This window comes from Daldinia childiae, assembly GCF_008694065.1.
Source record: "Daldinia childiae strain JS-1345 chromosome Unknown Scaffold5, whole genome shotgun sequence".
NCBI lineage: Eukaryota > Fungi > Ascomycota > Sordariomycetes > Xylariales > Hypoxylaceae > Daldinia > Daldinia childiae.
In genome coordinates, this window is record NW_022984646.1 from 1,007,908 (window position 1) to 1,032,238 (window position 24,331).

Below are 24,331 nucleotides of genomic sequence, written 5' to 3' on the forward strand. Positions count from 1 at the left end.
TACAGCCTCGTAAGAAAGGAAATTGTTCCGAATACAAGATGACTGCTTCCAGAGCATAATTATTCTGTAAACCTGATGTTACAGATGTGAGCTGCCAGCAGAAACATGTAGTAAGAGATGAGAGAACCACCGGATAACCACCCAAAAGTAGACATAACCCCCGAGAAATAAAAGAGAGAGAAAAAAGCAAAAAGTAGATGTGTGACTTCAATATAGAAGCCACAAAATCCCTTCCAAGGAAATTCGCACCCATGTCGTTAACCAAAATAACTCTTCCCAAATGACGCCTGGTATAACCCGGTCCTTCTTCCATGCGTAAATCCAAAGCCAAAAAAAAATCTTTCGAAGGAAAGGCGCAATCGATCCGGTTCCCGTCGCGTCACTAAACGTTCCTCGTAACATGTGCGTGAGTGCTTTTAAGCTGTGTGTTGTGACGTGAGCAGCCCGTGCCGGATACCACATTAACCTCGTCTCTTTTGTGTGCCCTCTTAAAAATCCCAATGCAAGAACTATTCCCTCGCCGACGCTATGCTAAATCAATGAATAGAAAAGTAGAAAGTCGAGGGGTTAAAGGAGAGTGCTGGGGACGTAGCCCATGAAACCATGACTGTCGATGACATGCTAAGTAACATTAAGAAATGTAACTGCCGAGGATGAAGGCTGTTGGAGAACCAGCCGCATCGTCGATTGAGAGAGTTGAAGGTAACCATCATATCCTATTCCGTCTCTGCGTCTTCGATAACAAAATCTGCGCATCGTGACATTCGTAGCATTTTCTTTTTTTGGTGCCGGATCATACGACAGGGTTCTAAAGAACCCAATGGCTTCATTAAAGGGCGGGAGGAGCCGATGTTGACATAATACGGTCGTGCCCTACAAACAGCATGGATAACTGCGAGGGCTGACGGGAAGGCGACAGGTTTTTGGGTCTGGGTCTAAAGGAGTAAAGATACGGGACCCAATCCCAAAATTCGAACATCAACAGCGGCGGGGAATGCCATGCGCAGCAGCCCATTACCGAAGACAATACTCTTCATCGTCGGTGGTGGTAGGAGCTATCTCCAGACTGGTGGCTATAGTATCCTGAGTCAGAGTATGTCTGATTTCCAGAATATGAATGGCTGCTGGTCTGTGCATGCTTGGAGCAGGCATATCCCACCAATATCGTCCGGGTTGTGATGTGATGTCCCGACTGGCCATATGCTGGGCATCGATCGACTGCATGTTGATAGTAAAGGCAATGGCACGCGGAGTACCGCTCAACTAATTGGTAGCACATTGTGATGTATTGTCGACTTGAGATGATATCGTTGTGATCAATGACTCTGAAAAACGAGAGCAGGGGGAAGCAATTATATATATCTGAGTTGGCAAGGTAGTCGTGGGCTGTGTAGATGTAGGTGCCTCTTATGTGTTGGCTCTGATACGGTACGGATGTTGTGTAGTCGTTGTTATAAGTGCTCGTTACGATCTAAAGCAAGGGAAGATAAAGAGCTGGGTACAAGTTGAACAACAATGGTGGTAAACGAAACAGAAATAAGAATAAGAAGCCGACCTTAAGAGGATACGAAAGGAAAGGAACGGAAGTGAATATGTCGTCCAGGTGACTGATGAGTCGACAGGACTTCTTGCTGCGGTATCAGGGCGAGAAGAGGCATCGTAGCCTTATAGGGCTTGCAGCCTGGCCAGGTTGTTGCGCGTGCCTCAATAGGGGACCAGGGAGGGACCATGGAGTGACAGGGAAGTGAATGAGAAAAGGCAGCAGTGACGAAAGCTTACTCGAGTGTACCCGTCTCAACTACATACCTACATACATACTAACGTAGTCGGTAACTATGTATATTAACTACTGCACACATAGGTCATGTAATGTATCTTCTCTGCTGCATGCAACTTTACCTGCAGGTCCAGCGGACTGACTAGAGAGATCCATCGTAGGTACATAAGGAAAAAGGCGGAGCAGGGGTGTATGATAGTAGATGGAGGGGCGGTAGATGCCTTGCCATAATAAGAGGTAAAGAGTAAAATGCGCAGCAATGAGATTTCGGGTCAAGTTTTAGGTTTGTGGTATGTAGTTTGTAAGAGGGCGAAGGGCGAAGAGGGCGAGGGTAAGTGAAAGATGAATAAGGTATCCGTATCGGAAAAAGAGGAATAAGAATAGGTAGTGTAGGAATGTGGGTATAAGACCACAAGCACAGGCACAGGCAACATGTAGACATGTAGACATGCCGGAAACGAGCTGCCGGACACACTAGTGTAAGTGGGCGACGAAGAAGTACAACAAGTACGTAGCTTTTGCATCCTCTACCTAATGCGTTCTCGTTCTTCGGGCAGTTAGGTGAAAGCGGTAGAGAGTGGAGTTAGTTGACTGTATTTTTGCTGGTGTCTAAGCTGGAAACTAGGGTATTGGTTTGGTAAGTAGCGAAAGTACCCTTTTTTTTTTTTTTTTGTGAACTACGAATATAACTAGTACATAGGTATAGTTGGAATTGTTGCGTTGGTGGTTATCACGTTCGTTTTTGTGCAACGGCAACTAGGTAGAAACCAATTCTTAAGAGAGGAAAAAATAATTTACCATATTAGAATGCCATTTTACCCAGGTCGGATTTTAGGTCGAATTACCTTATGAATAGGAAAAAAAAATGAAATTCGGGGATCGACTTTACAGGTGCCTTACTCCCTGCAGGGCTGACCTAGTACCTAAGGACTTATGTATACATGGGCCTGTAATGTATCCATAGTACCCGGCGTACCAACCCAGGGTACTGCGTAGCTGCAGATTACCAGGGCAGGGATAACCGCCGATGCATGGCACTGTGGCAGCGTACATAGCTGACATTGCCGTATTACAGGATTATGTACTTTACAAAAGTATTTTCTTTAGCTGCAAGTCGTGCTACTATACATATTTCGAAAAGTAGACAATAATAATAGTCATAATAAAATAATGCTGCTTACTAGAAATCTCTTTACACAGATTAAAATTTGCTATGATATAAAAACTAATAATACTGTTACTTTTAACGTTATACCTGTAGGTCCTTGGCGTAGCAAGTAACATGGAAGTAAAAGACCTACCATATACGTAATAAACCCGGTATTCATACCACTGCGCCTTTTGACAACAGCCGGCATCGACGGATTTAAAGATGGATAATGGATTGCTCATACTGGTGAGGGCATGCTCTCGACGTGTTTCAAACAATTTGGGGTCTATTCCGAGGCATCCTGATTGCGTTGTGCTGGCAATGAATGGCCTAGGTGTGCTTACATGGGTATTGTAGGAGAGGGATATAATCAGTAACGATAGCTAACGATAGTAATTATAATAATAACTTTGGATGCTTACGACCATCTAGCACCTGGCCTGTTTCTGATAATCCAGCGTAAATTTGACTATACTATCAACTTGTAACAGTTAGATAACTAATTTACTTGGTGCGTAGTATCAAAGTCCTTCAACTTCATTAATATCAAAAAGGTTTAAGATTCGAGTTAAGCTTCTATTTTAGTGCCCACCGACCTGAAAGTTTGGCGGACCGTGCCTAGAGTCTTTTTTTCTAACAGCCTAACGGTCTAACGTACCTTGCGTATTCTATGCACCTCAGAAAAACTTATATATATAAAAAAAAAAGACTGACGTCAAATTTACAGGAGGGGCTCGGTCTAACATTAACATAAAGGCGATATTACAGGTAACAATCCGCCCGACGGCGCGGAAATCGCGAAGTCGCGTAATCACCTTACCCCCCAACCGGGAGCATCGGTGCGCCACGGTGCTGGATAGCCCGGATCTTGGATCCTATAAGATATAGTATAATCAATATTTAAGAAGTATCGTAACATTTTCGATAACGACATTAGGCCGTCAGATGGTTTGGAATCGGCTTTAGGAAGCCTCGTGCATAAGTAGATAAGGGGTCGTTTAAACGGATTTAATCATCGCCGAGTAACCAGGTGCTATAAGTCCCTATTGCCGATTTACCTCCTACCGTTTGTGTAGGTGTGGGTTTAGGTGGTCAGCAAAAAAAAGCGTGGTGACGTGCTATGTAGTATTCTATAAAGTGGCAGTACGCAAAATAAGTAAAGTGCTGAGAAGCAGTTCGTTAGAAAAGAACTATACGCTCTGACCTATTACATTTTGACCTATTAGGAGTACGAATCCAAAAGAGCCATCCTTAGGAATCTCTATGAACGGAATGGTTTGCGTTAAACACTATCGTATAAGCAATAAGGGGTACGCGTGTGTACGAATGTGTTTCAAATTCGAGTAGGCAAACTTGTTATTGCATTTAATTCTTCTTAATTTTACTGTTCTCTATAAGAGCCCACCGAACTTAGGAATCTATTGGATAGTTCGGGGCTGCACGCGACAGCTTCTTTCAAGTACCTTTATAAGTCTGTAAGTATGTGTGACGATTGGTTATGGTACGGGTTTATTTTATGGTTTTAGCAACCCATGCCTAAAATGTTTGAAATGTGGCGGATAAGGTACAAATCTGTACGGTTACCCGCGACACCAGATCCAAATGCGGAATCGTGAGTTTCCTTTAATTCCTATCCTAGGTAAATCTTGATCAGTAATACCATATCCATGGTGGGTGAGGGTGAGGTCGCTAGGATGATGACGGAATTCCCCTACCCAGGACCCTGGAGACGGGCACACTAGCACTGGTGACCATCTACCTGGTGCTTAAAAACCCCCATGTAAAACTACCTCTTATTACTTATTTAGTTCTAATAAGTTTAAGTTTATATGCATGTATGTTTATAGTCAGATGAAGCGTACAATGTCATCCCGTACATCATCCATTCAATTTATAGCGCGTTAACTGATTTGTCTCGTACCTTGTAACATCGTATATAACTATACTAAACGCCTGAGGTACCTAACACAATACAGCGTAGTGTTGTGCAAATGTACTACATAGTAAAAACAATGAACGTAGGCAGAAGGACTCAATTAAGACTCATACGAATACCTATACGCAAACAAATATTTCGGTAAGTACGTCGAATAAGATGTATCTGCCTTTGCGAACTTTACTACATACATGTAGTAGCTTCAATGTTGCGAAATGTCGGATTCGTCTAAGTCTATACGCTATCAACGAGGCGAAGTGGGCTAAACTGTTTTAGCTAGTAACCCGCCCAAGCTTACCTAACCTTTCTAGGTAGAACAGTACGTATCTTACATAGGTGCAGATGCACTGGAGGTATAAGCGCAGGTGCAGCATGTTTAACGCAATCTAATACTGCGTACATGTATGTAGCATGTTCTTTCCGCGTTAGTGTTCGTAACAACACCCAATAAGACTTAACCAACTAAAATTCAGGGACTCATCAGCCTCTCTTCTTTCCCATTCTTTCTCCTGCAGCCCTCAGGGCATCTGCATAGAAACTGCATATTCCTATGCAGGTTGTAGATCTACTCTACCGCGTTACCTACCTGACCTACCAATGGTCATATACCAAGGGACACATTTCAGTGGACACATCTCAATGGACAACATCTCAATGGAAACATACTAATGTATGCACCAAGTTACATTGGCTTCCCCTGAAACTTTGCCTACCTAGGTATCCAACGTCGAATCTCGATACTATGTACCTTAATACTTCTTGACGTCCTGATCGACGTGGCTGCAACCCATTCCGCTCTCTTGGGTCACCGGAGGACCGTCTCAGGCCTCTCTTACTATGAGACCTATCCAATACCTGCATACTCGGCCGTTACGATTAATACACCAATGCAACTAGGCTGCCAACTCAAGATGAATACTATGCCTAGTTAGTTCAAGCAGTTCAATTTAGTTTAACCATTGTGTACTCTGCTCACCGAAATGGTCTAGACCAAGTAGGCATTAGTTTCGAGCTTGGCGCAAGTGACCTTGTTGAAGCAATTCCCAAGGGGCGCAGGCGATTCATAAGGTGAGCATTACGGGGTATCGGCGTGAAAACATGACTCTTCACACGGTTCATTTTCATTAATCTCCTAGCCAGTGAAAGGACCAGTACCGACGCACAACATCTCCGTCTGTGTGCAACCTGACAAGATCTTAATGAATGGATACTACTCGACCGATCTGTCTCAGATCGTCATTAACCATCCTGTCAACCGTTGAATTACCCAGTCGCTTATCTTTCTTGGGTATTCTAAATTTGACGACTACTGTGGCTGTCAGCCTATTCCTAAATCTTTGAACTTCATCACTTAGCAAATTCAGCCTTATCATTATGGAGTCATAGGAGTCATCAATACCATAGGAAAATGACGATTGGTATTGTTTTCATGATTGTGGGGGATTCTTACTGATGTTTCGCAACTTGCCCAATCGCCATCTCTCCGTGTCCCCATTGTTTCTCTAGGTTCTTTTCCTCCCGGATTTCATATCCGTACCCCATATAGATGCATGTACTTATGGTACCTGGCTTATTTAGCATCATGTATGAGTCTTCTCGTCTCTGTAAGTGTGGCATCGCCTGACTCCAACATCCACGACTGCGCCTCAAAGGTGGCTGTCTGATAGGCCAAGAACGGCCCCCCGACTTTCCACGGCGGATCTCTTCGCAAGGGCCTGAGGAATCAAGTGATGAGTTCTCGACTGGGATAGAGCGGGTGCCCTTGCGGAATATTTCTCTATTTCCCTATTACAAACTACATATTGCTTCGCACCAAGATAAACCCGGCAAATCCTCCACCAGTGCTCCACCAATTCAGCGGCATCGCCGGCGGAGTCATTAACAAATATCAGATTACATATGTACTGACACGGCAGCCTCGGGAGTTTCTCACAAAGTTGCTTCGGGACGAGTTAGAGACCCCCAATTGTCAGGCAGCAATATGCATACCGGCATCACTTAAAATCATGATATCGGTCATCGTCTACATCATTGCTTACCTGTCCCGGGTTGAATTACGTACACTTCGACGGTCCATATAACGTACCAATCCCGTGACCCGTCTCCGAATGCAAGGGAATTGACGGAAGCGCCCGCCTGTTACTATTGTGGACTCTCCCTTAGCTTGACCCTCCGCGAGACGATCAGCATCTAGACAGCCTTGCAACCAGTGTAACGATGTTTGAGCCGTATTCTTGAGTGTTATACCCGTATCCGGTTAGGACGGATTCCTATTTGCTCCATCGCGGGGCTCTGCCTAATTGCTGCGAGATGTCAGCCTCAACAGCTTCACTCAGAGCTATACAGTATTAGCTGATAGCGAAAGACGGGTATCGTCGCGTCAGATATCTTATGGTTCTACCGATATGCAAGAGCCTAGAAGCTAGCGATATCAACGCCCGGGTAAGCACCCCAGTATTGCTCACCTAGTCTTCTCACCGTTACCCCAATCGGTCGATCGTGCTGATATGTAAAAGCAATTTTGATGAAGCTTACCGTTCTTCCCGGGATTCATCAGCTGGGCTAGGGTATGACGATTCACAACTCCACCGCATCTACAATAATCTAAACTCTAGTCTTACTCCCAAGATTGGTACCTACCATCAACCAGACCTGGTTAGCGAAATTGTCCTATTCCATGTACCTCTATAGCCCATTCTCTAATGGGAAGTCTCGTGGATCAGGTACTAATTGCAAAATCAAGACTAACTACCCGGGGAAAATCACCTCACCTACATATTCTCATGACCGGTATAGACGCCGGTTTCCGTCAGAAGAGTCATGGTCAATCCAAGCAGCCAGTGGGTCCGCTGGCGTGCTGAATCTAACTGGCCAACACAAGTCAGCAACAATTATATCTTACGATGACATGTTACCAATTACGGACCAAATTGCATTCTTCCAAGCTCCACCTTATTCTAGAGCTATCTATTATGAAAACACCTGTCAGTAGGAAAGCAAGCTCCATCTCGGCGGCCTCAAGAGCTCGACTTCGAGCGCCTACCGTGATTTCTTGGCATTGCAAAGTAAGACAGCCTATAGCTACTCTGTAAGAGTAACTATGATGTAACGTAAGTTGTTCGGTTACGATTTCATACTATACTTGACAGGGCGATTCGCGCCATGGCTCTTCGTGTTTAATGTTTATCTCTATTTTACTAAGCCTCCTTTACGAAAAAAAAATCCTATAAAACAGGGCGCGGGGGCGGGATTCAATCCCCCTTGGAAAATGCAGCAGGTAGCATATTCTAAATGTATAATGGTGTAGTATTTTCAGTGCAGAGATAATGTTTCTTTATTTGTGCGCCTCATTAACCATATAATGGAGGGTGGACTAGCCTCGTATAATACTGCTCTGTCGTTGGTGATAGACCGACAAGTCAGCCTTGTCAGAAGTAGCCTCTCCCGAGCCTCGGTGCCGATCAGGAGTGACCTCTTATTTCAGCCGTAGCCCGAAAGAACACGGAGCCGAACGGCAAATTTAGCGTTTCGGGCGATGCACAGCGGATATGAGCCTCTCGGTGTTGGTATACAATTATTGTGCGCCCCCATCTCGCAGGCGTAGGGCTCTGTAATATGTGATATACATAACGCAGCCCTACGAATCCCACGTTTTCGCGTCTACGGCGTCAATATGTATTACCTGAGAGCACAGCGCCATGCAAGTTAAAGATGTTGTGCCAATATCTGCATTCCGCACTTCACATTCCACATTCGGCACTCTGCATTGCAGCTGTCTGTTCTACCGGGGCGGTAAATGGCGTTTATCAGAGGAAGGATATTGGTGGGAATGGCGAAGTAGTAGACCGAGAGGGCGTTTCCCCCTCATGTCCGACTGTGGCAAAGTTGAAGAACATACCACAACGTACGTATTGCTTGCGAATTGCCGAGGTAGGATCGAGGCCGACTAATGAGTATTTCTCTTAAATCGTCTCACTGCGTCAATTTAACATAGCCAATAATTACATGTATTGAATCGCCTCGTAGCAAGCCATCTTGGAAATCCGTTACCGAATATGTACCTATATGCTGAAAGCTGGAAACTGGCAGCGCTGTAACGGGTCGTACAAAGAACCATTCAAAGGACACTATGGAGGCCTTTGTATCTTAAAGTAGCACACGATACGCGTCTAAGAGGATCGAATACTACCAACCATGTCGCTATTCTATACACTACTACTACTCAATACGTGTCAAGTATGCCTAGTCGTATAATCATTAATATTATAATTTCTACATATAGAGGTACATATTCATTCGGTGTAATATTGCAGTGTTGCATTCGAAAATATCAAATGGCGGAGTGAGTGAGTTAACAAGCTACCTGATATACTCCTTTCTTTCATTCCATTTTCGCTGGCTCTAATACACGTGTAATAGATAGAGGTATAGACAAGTATATCAGGGAAAAGGGGGACGGAATAAATCACTAATACATAAATAACTTACAGATAATATTACTCCAGCGCATCGCAAAATACCCACCGATTTAGGTATATAAAGGCCGATTCGAGTTAAACCTATGATACAAAAATATATAAAATGAAATAAAATACCAAATAAAGAAAAGCGACTAGATACCCTGCGGCAAAGAAAACTAAAATCTGCAGAGACGGAGGAGGCAAAACGGATTTGACGTTTAAACTCCTATCGACGAGGAGAAATAGCCTACCTCGGAAGATTATAAATAGGGGTTATCCGAGTCCGACGACGCCAACCGGGGCCGCTTGAATCCCAGCGTCCTATCGCCTATGTAATCCGCGCGGAACGTACATTATTAGCTGAGACGTGCAGGACGGCCAACGAGATTGGGGCCCTTACCTACCTGACCTAAAGGAGGCCGCTCGCGATACCGAGTCCCGGGTCGTACGGGTAAGAAAACAAGGTAAGGTAATGCAATGCAATGTAATGTAATGTAATGCAATAGAGGATAGTGATAGCAAAAAAAAAAAAAAAGGCCGAGAATTTGTGCGTGCCTGAGTCATTATACTTACACATTACACATATACTTACACTTACACTATATTACATTACATATATGACTGAATACCGAAAATAATTCCACCGTAGGTTCCGGTCCAGCTGAGCGAATTCAACGCCTATCCAGCGGTGACCAAGATCTCCGACATATACGCGAATATGAAGTACCTACCTCCTTAATGTAACGTGCCTATTATACTACTACCTCTTGAACTACCACCTACATACATACATATATACATAGCCCCTCTATACCTACCTATACAGCGAGACCGAGAGTCATCAGTCATCTCTATACCGATACATGGTACCTATATATCTAAATAAATCAAACAAATATTGGACCTACGTTAGGTACTTAACTTACCCAATCGACATAAGCCCTCTCCCTCCCCTCAGCACGCACATATCTCCAACAACAATAACAACAGCAACAACAACAACAGCAACAACAACAACAGCAACAACAACAACAACGCCCCCGCCACCATCCCGTACGTACTTACGTGCATAGGGCTTGTGCGACGGTAGCAGCCCTCGGTTCGGCTGCTGACATCGTCTATATCCGCTTCCTTTCACGTGGTCGGAATAATTAAAAAAATGGGGGTGGCTGCTTAGAGGGTAGGTAGCATTGCTGCGCAGTCAAAGTACTGCCAAGTAGACGGATACCTACATGTATACGTATATGTATAAGGTATATGTATCTACCTATATATCCTATGTACCTACCTATATGCAAGTGGGCGTGCGACGGATACGATAGGTACCCGTATGTATTATGCATATTCGCCATCCCTGAGGTGAGATTCTCGAACCGGCGACAACTTTCCTCGCCCATTTCTGCTTCGTCAACGTCAGTCAGTCATATATCCCACTGACTAACTACCTACCTAACTAACCGCTAGTATTACAAGAAAGTTGCTATTCCCAACTTGCCTCCTTTATATTAGGTAAGGTATTTGAAATTCGCCAGTCGAAGTAACCAAGCCGCTTGCAACGGCATTAAGAACGTCCAAAAAAAAAAAAAACCGCCCTAAGCCCGCCGGAATTAGCATAACTACACGAAAGACAAGATGAGTAAGTGGACAGGCAAAACCTCCAAGTCGCGAACAGGCACGAGATTTAAGATATCAATCGAGACGGGGTTTGATATGTTTTGATATGCTAGGTAGTAAGGAGCATAGGTATCGAGATATCCTCTCTACCTCATATCTTCACCTTCGCCCTCACCTTCACCTACACCTACAACCCATCTACCCTTCTTCATCGTCATTTGATTTCTGCTTTCGTCTGCAGCGTTCCCCCTCCCCCCTTTGTATGTCTTCTAAACATCCACCACGAAGACGTGCCGTTAGGGAACTCGAAGTTGAGCTCGCCCCTCTATCTGCATTTTACGGCTTGGATCTTCGTTATTATATAAAGTAGTATGGCACATGCGTTCAAAGGAAAAAAGAAAAATGAGAGAATAATAATGTTCACGTCCCTTAACTCAAGGCTATGCTCCGTCTCCGTTTAACTCATGCACGGCAAGCTGGACTCAAAAAGCATTATGTAGTTGTATATTCACTCGTCATCGGGATCGATTGCGGTAAGCAAACACGGCCAACATTATCGATGTATATAGTAGCAAGGCGACACCGGAAAGAAACTAATGGTAGCGATGATAGCTAGGTATTTAGCTTCGATATGGTAGATATACTCGATTTTCGGTATTCGTCGTCTTAAAAACATGTGCAATACATCACGCCGCCATCCGAGATAGACGTATAAACATGGAAGCTGATTTGACCCCTCTATGGTGTCAATGGAAATAAATGCCTAATTAATCTCATAAAACGTGCTAGGACACTCGATCTCAAGCTCCTAATATGTGAATATTTACTCGTTCAAGCTCGTCGACTCATAGCAACATTAGCCCCCACCGAGGCCAGATCTTGTTTGCCGCTAGCAGTTCGGCCGGCCACACGGGGGAGGTTGCTGTTGCCTACTGTTGCAGCTGTTCCCGCACTAGCTCTTTTTGTACCGGAAGTAAGCCCGGTGAAAGCAGATGTCCGTCTCGCTGCCCCGCCTGGCTTCAGAGGGCTATTGTTTGTTTCTCTGGGACGTAGGGTTGGTCCGCTCTTACCGGGTCCCGGGGGTTCGGGTAGGGGCCGCGGCGTTGAAATGGTATTGTGACGCTTGACCGGAGAGGACTCGCGTGTTCTAGGTACAGGAACAGATGTTTTCTGACCGGTAATGAACTCATGACGTATAGCCTCTTCGGGCTTAAGACGGCGGTCCGGATCCCATCGTAAGCACCGTCCGAGGAAGTCGAGGAATGGTTCGTCATCACATTTGATGGCCTGTTGAAGTGTCTTGGAGGATGGACGGCGCCTCCTACCTTTTGAAGATACGGTCAAGCGCGGCTTGCCCATCGAATCAAAGAAAAGCTTCTTCCTCGTACTCTTCTCAATGAGATGCTTTTCAGGCGGACCAAATACCTCCATAATGCAAGCAAGCTGTTCTTGCTCATTCTCACCGGGGAAAATAGGGACACCGGTGTACAACTCGGCGAGAATGCAACCCAAACTCCACATGTCAATTGGTAGGCCGTAAGTCATTCCTAGAATAACCTCAGGCGATCGATAGAATCGGGATTGAATGTATGTATAAACCTTTTCGTTTTCAAAACAACTAGAACCAAAATCGATGACCTTAATTTCGGAATGCATAGGATGCCGAAGTAAAATGTTTTCCGGCTTAAGATCGCAATGGATCACCTTGTGCTGCTTAAGGAGGTTGAGAGAGCTCAACATCTGTTTGGTGAATCGTCTGATGAGCTTGAGAGAAAACCCGCGGAAGGCATTGGATTTGATGAATTCGTAGAGATTCATGTCAAGAAGCTCGGTCGAAATGCAGAGATGGCCGCGGAAATAGAAACTGTGAGTAAAGTTGACCATACTATGCCTATTTTGAGGATCCTGAAATAATATTAGTGAAATCTACCAATTTAGACGAACGATATCAATAACATACCCATTCACGAAGCTTTTGTAGAATATTGACTTCGACAAGAGCTTGCTGATGGAACCTCTTCTTGTTGCGGATGATCTTCACCGCAACAAGCACGCCAGTTTTATGATCAATACATCTTACCACTTGACCAAAACTGCCCTTTCCAAGAACATCGACAATCTCGTAACGATACGCAAGGTGATCGCCCACAACAATCGAGTAGTCTCCGCGCTCGTCATCATAACCAAAGTTCGGAAGTTTTGAGTTCAAATCGCCGATGACTTTACTAGCATTTTGAGTGCCGCAGAAATAGACGTCGTTATAATCGACAATCTCGCCCCTCTCATAGATGTTTAGCATGGCTATCCGGATTGCTTCATGAGCACCGACACGCTCCTTCGGCGTTGCCCTCTTGCGGAGAGCATCTAGCGTTCGAGCCGCCATTTCCGTCTCCTTCCTCCTCAAGGCCAACTTCCTCATCTCATCCTCGGCGACCATATCGTCCTTATCCAACTCTGCAGTATAAGAATCCCGACGCTTAATTGATGCAGTAGATGGCCTCGGACGGAGTATCTTTTGCATAGATAAATTCCGGGGTTGTGATGAAGCCTCAACCATTGAGTTGTTACCCACATCTTCCTTGGAGCTTGTCCAGGCATCGCTACGATTCTTCTGTGTAAACATGGTATTGAGACTAGACGCAGAGCTCTTCCTGCGTCTGGATTCCAAATACGTTCCCGATGGTTTCGTGGTGTGGCTCGGACTAGAAGCCTTCGCCGCGCTTATATTTATAGATGCCGAAATTGGTAATCGCGGAGGTGGCATACTGTCCTGTCGAGCATGCTTCTCGGAGGCCTTATCAACAGATCCGGCAGACGCATGATGACTACTCTTCGAATTGCTTCTTTTCCAAGACAAGCTTAGTTTCCTTCTCAAATTACTCATCGAAGATGGTGTTGGAGGCTCTTCCGGACTATTTTCAGTAGGAGACTTATTGCCTGCTTTCGTCGACTTCTGCGCCCGTGGACCAGATGGCTTCTGGGGTGGTCTAGCTTCGACATTGGTATCAATTGAAATCGGTTGATTTACATCTCCAACCGTCTTAGATTTCGTCAGTCTACTACCAAATATGTTATCCTTTTTAGGAGCGACCGTAGAGAGGAATGGCGAGCCAGAGACTTTGCGAATTTGGTTCTTAGCCAGAGACTCAAGTGGCGATTCAGATAAACTTCCTCCGGCCGGGCTGTCTACTCGACTGTGGTGAATAGAACTATTACTCCGCATAACTGTTTTTTCAGATTCTTTATCCGTACGACCTCTAGAGAAGAATGTGCTCCTCGATGCTGTCATAGGTGTAGTGGGTGTCTTGGGAATCGTGCGCGAGAGTGGAGGACTGCATTTACCGTCATCTTCACCCTGGTCTCGTAAAGCTGTGATCTTTGCTTCGTTTATACTTAGTGGACCAAGAGTGAGCGGTGGAAGTCGTAGGGGTTGTAGACTCTTTTTCGATTGACTTATGCCAATCTTCTGTTCAATATCCGGACCTGCAAGTGTCTTCCGTGGGGCATGCTTTCGAGTACCGGTTTTACGTTGGTATTTCTTTATTGGTTCTTGTGATGGAGTACCTGAAGGGGTTCCTGTGGAGGTACTGTGAACGCTACTAGAATCTAACGTATATGTCGATTTTCTTTTTTCGAGGAAAGAAATTTCTGCTGGCGAATCCTTAGGTGATTCGTAAACCTTGGGAATTGCAGGTACAGGAGGTACATCCTCCTCCTCCTCACCTGCGGGGGGGTTATGTGCATTTAGCGTTTTAGGAGCAGGTAATCTCGATGCCGGACCGCCTTGCGGGAAGGTCCGCTGAATAGAACCAGTTGAAGTCCGGTGGGTATTGAAACTGTTCACCGAGGCAACAGACAATCCCGAACTGTAAGATTTTCTATTAGTAAGCTCTGGGGTCGTCCTTAAGGACGAAGGTGTAGATGTCTTTCGAGGAATCATAGAAGGAGAGCGTGAGTTAGGGCGAACTTCGATAGGTGGCGGCGGGGCGTTTGTAATTTGTGGTACGTTCTGTGTAGGATGTATCGACATGCGCTTCATCCGTTGTGCATCAGTTGGCGAGATAGTTCTGGCACCTAGACCGGTTACATGAGAACCATGGGTTCCGGGCATTACAGACATTCTTCTTGCAGAATTTGGTGTAGAACCTTTACCAGCTGCTCTTGGCGACCTAGGAAATGCTGCCGAAATACGGCTCTGATCTGGAGCAAGAGCATTACCGGTACTAGCACTTCCGGAGAGGTTGGCTGATATTCTTGGTGCAGGTTGTACCGAACGAGCCTTCGTAGCTCGTGTGTTTGCATAGGCTCTCGTTCCGTCACTAGACTGCCCTGAAATATCAATCGAGGTCCGAGCTGTACCCACTATACCTCTTTCTGATCCATCTGATATTAAGCTTGGCCTTCGTTTCTGCACTCTAGTCCCAAAGTCCGACTCGATAACACCAGGTCCAATCGATTTCCTCGGCTGCTTACCAACATTAGTACTAGAAACCGGAGGATAATGGTTCTGGCGCCTATTTCTCATTGCGGCAGGCGCGGTCGGCGCATCGACGAGACCGGAAGACGCAGACACAGTAGAGCTGCTGCTAACTTGGCGGTTTGACGAGCTGGGTCTTCTTAGTATTGAACCAGATCTCCCCGGTCTGGTGGCTGCTGCATTTGGGGTAGGGTTTGGTTGAGCTCCTGTGCGGGTCGTTGCGCCATTTAGGCTGGTACCCGAAGACTGCCTGACCATTCTGTCTGATTGCTCGTCGAGAATGGTTCCTTGGCCGGAAGGCGAAGGGAAATGTGTCAGTTTAAAATCGTTGGAGGCTGACTCGATGCTGCTCTGGAGATCATCGAAACTAACGGAGGGTAGGAATTCGAAAGAGCTGGTGGTATTATCTCCTACGTCACTTGGAGCCCCATTCCGACCGAAGGAGAAGATGAATGATTGTTGGACGACGATGCGTGAAGCATTGGCTCGTTATCGATTCTGTTTATAGGGTTGAGGTTCTCCTTGGCCCTGAAAAGAAACAAGCTGGATTAGTAAACATTAAACATTACAGAAACAAACAGCTACGCGGTGTTTCTTTTCTTATTGTAACGTGAGACGCGAGGTGAGTGGGAAAAACGCACGATCGAGTCGGGGACTGCGCAGCTGGTCTCGGGCCAGCAGGAGCCTTATGATCTCTAATCATAAGGAGTAACGCAGTCAAGTATCGTAACGAAAATTGGTGATCGGAACGGCAGTATAATCGACGAGTTTAACGAAAGTCGCGACGGATAAGTATTCGCTATGATCTCTAAGCGGCCAAAGCGAAAACCCGATATAATCCCCTAACTCGACCTAGATCTGAACCAGGAGGCTCGCGATCAATCTCAGTCCGGCTAAGGACCTGAGGGTGGCAATACTGCTACCGCATTCCGGGATGCAAATAAAAGCAAGACTAACAAGTAGACGACAAAGTCGCCCGTGCAAAGAAAAAAAAAGAAGAAGAAAAATACGATGGGCTGGCGTTGCGGTTTGACCGACTGTAACTACTATCGAATAGAATTAGGTTCACGAAAAGGGTTGGTGGATTGTTTTCATTAAGGGAAAGAAAATAAGAGGTCGAACGGGGCTGATCCACAGCTTTTTCCCGTACCGGTCAAGCGAATTTTTAGTCGCCTCCAAACTATCCTAGGAATTAAAGGTATCAGACCCGTTAGGTAGGTAGGCCGGTAGGTAGGTACAATTTAGTACGATTACTACCGTAAGGTAAGGTAAGGTAAGGTAAGGAAGGTACAGTTCCCTTCCGCGGTTCATCAAAGTTGGCTGTCTTGGATGTTCCCTATTAAGGTTGGCCCTGTCAGGGACTGGTTGGGGCCACTGTCCACTGATTGAATACAGATGGAAATCCACTTTTTTATTAACGATACGTTAGGTCCTTCGTACACGGACACTTGATGTCGTTACACACAGGTTTAATACACACAAAGGTGGCAGGTACATAGACAGGTACCGATGCTACTAGTGTACCTGTATTGCTGGCAGACACTTGGCAGGACCGGTTTACGGCACGTCGATAGCGGGATATCCTAGGCATGACACTTGGTACAGAACCCCTTAATTGCTTTGTTCTCATTTGAACATCACCACCAATTTCATAGTCCTTGTATCAATATATGATATAATTATAACCTCATGCAGATGCACATGTGTGTCAGCCGTATTACAAGCTTACGCATGGCATACATGTATACCTTTTTATTATCATGTTAACTATGGAATAAAGGAAATGCATCTTCATTTCCTATTAAATTTGATATATGTTCGATCGGTATTTACTGCATTTAATTTATGAAGAGGCGTTTTTACGTGTTATGCTAAGACTCGTCATTGCATGCGTGAGTCTAGATAAGGGAGATCGAGGGAGGAGGAAGAAAATAGTGGGAATACTAAGGAGACGACTATGTATGTGTATCAAGAGGAAACGTTGAAGATCGAATAATACGGAGAAGCCCACCCAGTATCATAAGTTCGGAGATTTATTTCTTCTCTTCTTATTTGATGATGAAAGAGATCTGCGGGGGACATGATAACGGCTGTCTTGGTTGTTTTCTTATTCTTTTTTTTTTTTCCTCTGTACTGTCTTATCATGCCATCAACAGGCCGTTATTATATTTCCAACAAGCTTCGTCTAATTTTTCTAGGGTTGTTGACCGTCTAAAGTCATCAAAGCGAGATGGTTGCCGGGTGAATGGTGATTGATGAGAAAAAGAGTAGGACAATCCTGCTTTGTTCGTCTCCATTAACAAAGTTGAATTGAATTTGGTACTGGTGTCCGTGCTTCAAAGCTCGGTTTTTAGTAAAGTGTCTACACCCGTGTTTTCATCTCATTCCGCATGTTTCACTTGTCCAGTAATATACGCTAACAAGGCACGGGCAGAAACTAAACATTTCGGCGTTACCGTGTTACCGTGTTACAGTGTTACAGCGATATATTAGACAAGGCGTATAAAATACAACAATGCTTACAACGCTCTTGCCACTAACAACACGCAAGATAACATGCAAGATTTGAGAGCAGTATTCCGTATCTTACCTTACATATGTTAACTAAATCCTCGACTTCAAGGACATACCTTTGTTTATGCAGCTAGCCCTTACTATTGTACCCTTACTATGTACATTGATGTAAGTCTTAGTGGGGTGGCCAGCCACTTTTATGTACACCTGCATGAACACATTCTGTGGGGTTGTTTCCTATCAACCTATGAAAAATGCGCCTAAGGACCCTCCCCTTTTCTTCTTTAGATCAGGAACGAAGAAAAAAAGGGACTTGTCATTGCCCAAAGTGGAATTGAGCTGATGGAATTGGCTGCAAGAAAGGGGTTCAGCAGTTCCAAAGCTCTGATCTCTTTTAAAGCTTTTTTTCTTTCTTTTTTTTTTAAGCCCTAACCCAACCGACGCGTTGAATAAGACAAATATTTCCACGCGTTTTTCGCGATTAGGTACAAAGTACCTACATTAGATATCTAAGATCACAACAAATTAGTATAATAGTTATAGAAGATATATGGAATTCTTTGTTTATCATTCAAGGTTCTACTGTCGTGATCCAAGCCAGACCCAGCTTTCATCTATTCCGCACAACCTATCGCCAACCCCTTTTCAGCTATCAGCCACCAAATTTAATAAAATTATAAAAAAATATCCAAGGGGAGCGGTGCCGGTCAGGGCCACATCGTACACCACGTGGGAAATGCATAGAGATTTCAGCTTTGCTTTCGTAAACAGCCGCTGATGACGCCTCGGGTATCTACTTATCTAGCTTACCACATGAGACTGCAAGAATCTAATATAATTAGGATTAATTAGAGAGTAGCCACTATGTACAGTTAGCTTGTTGCAATATGTGATATTTTATCATATCTGCGAAACTATTCATTTGAAGTGTCTAAAAGTATTAGATTCCAATGACGAGTCAACTCATGCGACAAGGCCTCTAGTATAAAATTCATACCTATGACACAGTCCACATTTCCATAATACGGCAAGCGGGGAATCTTATCTATGATGGCCCTCGCGCCCAAGATCATGCCGGGATTCGCATCGTGCAACCGACTGACATTAGCATCGTCCTTCCAGTAACACCACATCTGCTTAACTTGACAACCTCGGAGCGCCGTCTTTCTATCTAGGTAAGTAAGCCCACAGGGCGCGCGAACAACAAGATCGCTGGGCTGGGCTCTTGTCGCGAACTCGTGCTGTATAAGAGTGGAGTGGTTCGGGTTTCGTCCTGGTATCCTGCATCCTGCGGACTACACACAACATCTTAACCCGTCATTATACCCCCTTCCTCTATAAGAACAACCTCCACACGCCTAGCCAAGCCAACCCCAGCGACGTAGCCGCGATGCCGAATCTTCGACTCCGCATACCGAACATCGATTTCCTCGCTATGATTTGCGCCTGGTTCTTCTCGAGTTCTCGCTGGCCGGAAAAGTAGCTATAAGCCGCTAGGCCGATAAACGCACCGCCTCCTATAGCTGTATATCAGCATCGCAGGTTCGGTACAGTTTTTGGTTGTCAGGTACATCATTAGAATGCGCGGACTGACCTACAACTCTGCACGGGAGGCAATCTTCGCCCCGGTCCTGTTTTAGTAAGTCTTTAAGGTCCTCGGGCCTATCGAGAGTACCGACTGACGGCGGGTTATTCCTACTCATGGCGAAAAGTAGAGCGCAGCTTTAGCGCTCTGAAGGTAGACGGAAGGAGTTATTGTAAAACCTTTGATAATGATGATCTTTTTTGAAAGTTGCTAAAATGTAGCTGAAGATGAATTGGACCGTGCACGTTCAGAGCCCCCGCTAAGCTTCCGTCTGGACCGACTTGCCCGAGCATGTACATAATCACTCCCGGAGCGGTAAAAACGGAGACGTAACGGCTTTTCATCAAAATATTAGTATAGTATATTAAAATGAATCAAAAATTATGTAGAAGTTCAATACAAATTTAATTAATATTCACAAAGCTAGTATTAAAGCTTGAAGTTACTACTCAAGGCAGCCTTGGCCGCCTTTGCCTTATTACCTTCCATATCCACAATCTCGCCCTTCTTATTGATAACTTTAACACCGCCCAGCCCAGCTTGAGATCACCAAGAGTTTGTTTCTGTGCTTGAGCCTTCGCGCTCTTAGGCTTCTTATCTTCGAGACCGCCAGCCTTTCGTATTCTCCTTCTCTCTCCTGCGTCTTCTGACCTTGTCCTCTCTACTCATCTCTTCCTTAGCAACAGGTAGACCGCTCTTGGCAACCACCTCACCCTTTTCAGCAGTGTCCTTGCTAGCCTTGTAGATTTCTTGTGGGGCCAAAGTGTGGTCACCACCACTGACGCCCTGGGAGTCGTAGGTTGAGCGTCTTCCATACTGATCGTTGCCACATCCGATACGACTGTGAGGGACGGTGCGGCGGGCTTAGGTTTGTAGTGCCAGCTAGTGAGAGCATCGAGGCTCGCGCTAACTTCCTTCCACATCTGCTCAATTTCCTTCTCTTCTTTTCCAAGTTTCTCAGCCTTGCTCACGTAAGAATCTGGATTTGTGTTCTTGACGTGCTCCTCCTCGTAGATCTCCGCAAGTGACTGCTTAGCTTTGGTGTCGTCTAGATCAACAAGTCCTCGTCTAGTATTGGACGAGAACTCGGAGGCATCAGGGCGCCGTTTAACAACTTCGTCAAATTCTTGGGCTAGAATACGACGTTTAATCATATCCTCGATACTCTCGCTCACTTCAGCCGTAATAACCGGTACAGGCTTGCCCACGTGCTCAAAGTCGAGATCTTCCCCTAATAGAGAGTTCATCGGCCTATCAACAGCTTTAGCTTCTCCGGACATTGCCCACTGCCTCTTAGCCACATTTGCAGCTTCAAGCTGGCGAATCTCTTCTGCTAGTTTAGCTTGCCGCCTTTCGTGTGCCGATTTCCTGGATTTAGGATTGCCCGCAGAAGCGTCAGAAAGAGCATCTTCCGAATCTTCTCTCTCTGATTCGTCTTCGAACAAATCTCGCCGAACATCAGCTATTGCTCGATCAACGTCATTGTCGTCTAGTTTTGTCGGCCGAGGCTCCCTGAAGTGCTGAGCTCTGCTGTTTTTAGCTCCTTTTCGCTGAGGGGGGGCGAAGAAATCTTTATAGTAGATCTCGTTGGCGTTTGAATCATCTTCGTCATCCATTTCGTCGCCTTCTTCTTCGCTCTCTCCTTCTGGCGCATCCAGATCCATATTACCGAAGGTGGGCCCTCCATCTTCCTCATCGTCTTCGATATCAGAAAGCATCTCGTCATCAACGTCATCAGTGGACTTCTTGGGTTTCTTTCCGTTACTAGATGGCTTTATAGAGCGTGGGTCGGCGTGCCAATCTACTTCATCATCGTCACTTGCATGATCGACATCCGGGTCTCCTCGGGCATCCGCATCCTCAAACAATTGGGTCTGTTTGTTGAATTCGTCGATAGAAAAGAAACCATCGTTGAGACCATTGGGATCTTCAACCAGCTCTTGTGAGGCCTCTTCAGCCTCATCTTCATCGTCAATCTCATCTTCTTCTTCGTCGATGTCTTCTAGACCCCCCTCTATATCATTCTCTGATAATTCGGCATCATCCTCGAGGTCCTCCTCGTCCATCTCCTCGTCATCCTCGGCATCTTCCAGAAGTCCTTCTGAATTTTCGATATCTGAAGCAGACTCATAGTCAGCTGAATCATCGTCGGAGACATCTCCAGCTGGTTGGTCGATATCGATATGCGCATCTCCGTTGATACCGTTCACCTGGATTTCCTTCTGGTCTTCTAATTCTTGGAGTGCACTTTTCGAATCCTGCAGTGCGCTTGTGATAATTCTTCTCGCCTGTTGCCAAACTTGACCACTTTCAAACCCATCGACGTGAAGCTTCCTGATCTTTAGTATTTCTCCTCTGCCTAGCCCGTTCTCAGCTCGTTTCCGCTTCTTGCTTTCTTCCCTTTGGCGCTGCTGTTGTTCGTCGCATATTTGTCCAGCATATGCATCAAGCGTGGCCTTCGCAAGCTGCAGCGAAGCATTCGGGATTGTAGAGGCTGGCTGTAGGAAGCTGTGCCGGTTGCCAGACTTGATAGCCTCAAATAGTTCTAGCATCTCTACGGCGCTAGATGGTTTTGAGAGTCGACAAAAGAAGATAGAAATCCTACTGATGGTGCATGTGTTAAAGTATGTGAAGTTGAGGTCATAGAAGACGTAGTGCTAGCAGGCCCCGCCATTGCTTGTTACCAGCGAGGAGGGGAGTGAATATAAATACTGGACTTTTTTTTCTTAATCAATCGTTCGGCGAATCGAGAAAAATTGACCGGTTCAGAAAAACTTTCCTAGTTTCTAGGATGAAGCAAGGACCCCACACGTTATGGTGCTTATCGATAAAAATTAAGTTAACGAGTTGTCCCACAATTTAGTTTAGTCTTGGACCCTCTGACGGCATCACACCCACCTTAGATAACCTAGGAGATAACCTAGGATTCTTTAATCAGTACCATACCTCTCTCTTAGTTGTACCTTGAAATATTTAGCCTTAATAATATCTTTTAGATCTAATGATGTGCATAGCAACCCGGTCACCATGAATGGTGTAATAGAGGCGTTGCACATCTATGATGAGCATAAGTCAGTCTCCTCCTTCTAAAGGATATTATATTATAAACTCCTTTCCAACTAACAATAACTACCTAATCATATAGTCGTGCGATACTCTCTCATATCTATACCTCACGCCCTCTTTCGGCCGCCGTCCTTCTTCCCCTATATCTCGAACATCCAGCTCCGAGACCCAACTTAATATACCTACCAAATACTAATCCTCCGACCCTTGTATTTAGTCTTATACATGCAAATATACTTTACTTGGCAACCTCTTCTTCCGAGATAGAGCCTCTTCTCGTCCTCGAGTTCCTTCATCGCATAATCGATGCGCTTGAAGAGTTCCTCGGCGCCCCAGTCCTAGCGCATAAGATCGAAGCAAATTACGATGTCGTTGCTCAACTTCTTACTGAGATGTGCGATGCCGGTACTGTTAACACTACAGAACCAAACGCATTGAGGGATGTGGTTGAAGTGGAAGGTCTACTAGGGAAGCTATTAGGTAGCATTAATCTGCCTGGCAAATCCCCTAGCAACTCAAGCGCACCATCCCTTATATCCCAAACTGCGCCAGCTCTCCCCTGGAGGCGGGCAAATGTGCGACATACATCAAATGAGCTCTACGCCGACATTGTGGAGACGTTGTCCGTCACTCTTGCACCATCTGGTAGACCAATCGCTGCATATGCGAATGGTACTATTGCATTTACGTCTAAGGTATCTGGTGTTCCAGATATCCTCATAAATATCACTGGACCCTCAGGAAAACATAACCTAAACAGCGTTATGGAGTTGCCGGTATTCCACCCATGTGTACGATTAAACAGATGGAAAGAAAATCCAGGAGAACTCAGCTTCATACCCCCGGATGGACGTTTCATCCTCGCAGGCTATGAAGTGGATTTACTACCTTTCACTAACGGAAAAAGCGGGAATTTGAGTTCGAACAGCCTGAGACTTCCAGTAAACATCGAGGTCAAAACCGGGTTGGGATCAACTGGTTCAGACTTCGAAGTTCGGCTTAATATCAACAAGAACTTTGGACCTTCTAACTCTTCAATATCAGGGTCGTCTGGCAGAGGTGGCAGCTCAGGTGGCAGAGGATTCGGAGGACCACATCCAGGCTCGGCCGGCGCGCCACTATTACAAGACCTTATCGTCTCAGTGCCGCTACCTTCCGAAGTTAGGAACCTTTCAGATATTCGACCGAGTAAAGGAGACGCTAGTTTTAGTGCAGGAGATAGGGTATTGGAATGGCATATACCCACAAAGGAACTTTCCACCGGGACATCTTACTATGGCCTTCGATGCTCAGTCCAGGGTCTATTATCTGAAGATCAAGAAGATAACGATCCTAATGGGTTCGGTTTCGGCAAGGACTATACTTACGACGAGCCATATCAAAGCAATGTCAATGAGAAGCCCAAAAATGGGGAAGGAAGCTCGGACAGCGAGAAGGACGCAAAAAGAATTGCCCAGAACAAAATCCTTATGCCGAGCTCTGCATCCGTTAGCTTCTCTGTCAAAGGATGGTTATCAAGTGGAATTAAGGTCGAAAGTATCCTCATTGACCCGAGAAAGAGTCGAGGCCTCGGCGAAGGAATAAAACCGTATAAGGGTGTGAAGTATCTTACTATTAGTAAGGGAGGAGTTGAGACTAGATGTTAAAGGGTACGTAGGCCATATTGACGGTTACATTGGAGTTGCACTATCCAGTGATACTCTAGTGATGCATTGCATGATTGCATGATCGGCGTTTTGGTGTGCATGCTGA

General features: G+C 45.4%; 2 protein-coding genes across 2 annotated transcripts; one reads left to right on the top strand and one right to left on the bottom strand.

Annotated features, from left to right (window-relative positions):
• Positions 1 to 11,768: 11,768 nt before the first annotated feature.
• Positions 11,769 to 22,065, bottom strand: GL218_05419 (Dual specificity protein kinase pom1; the record flags this gene model as incomplete). Its single annotated transcript, XM_033582082.1, has 7 exons — positions 11,769 to 12,842; positions 12,898 to 15,899; positions 18,926 to 19,061; positions 19,118 to 19,223; positions 19,277 to 19,445; positions 19,523 to 19,623; positions 20,297 to 22,065. 7 exons carry the CDS (start codon positions 22,063 to 22,065, stop codon positions 11,769 to 11,771), a joined length of 6,357 nt encoding a protein of 2,118 aa, XP_033434533.1.
• Positions 22,066 to 22,540: 475 nt separating this feature from the next.
• Positions 22,541 to 24,225, top strand: GL218_05420 (AP-3 complex subunit mu; the record flags this gene model as incomplete). Its single annotated transcript, XM_033582083.1, has 2 exons — positions 22,541 to 22,584; positions 22,659 to 24,225. The coding sequence occupies 2 exons, from the start codon at positions 22,541 to 22,543 to the stop codon at positions 24,223 to 24,225; spliced, it is 1,611 nt and encodes a 536-aa protein (XP_033434871.1).
• Positions 24,226 to 24,331: the final 106 nt, after the last annotated feature.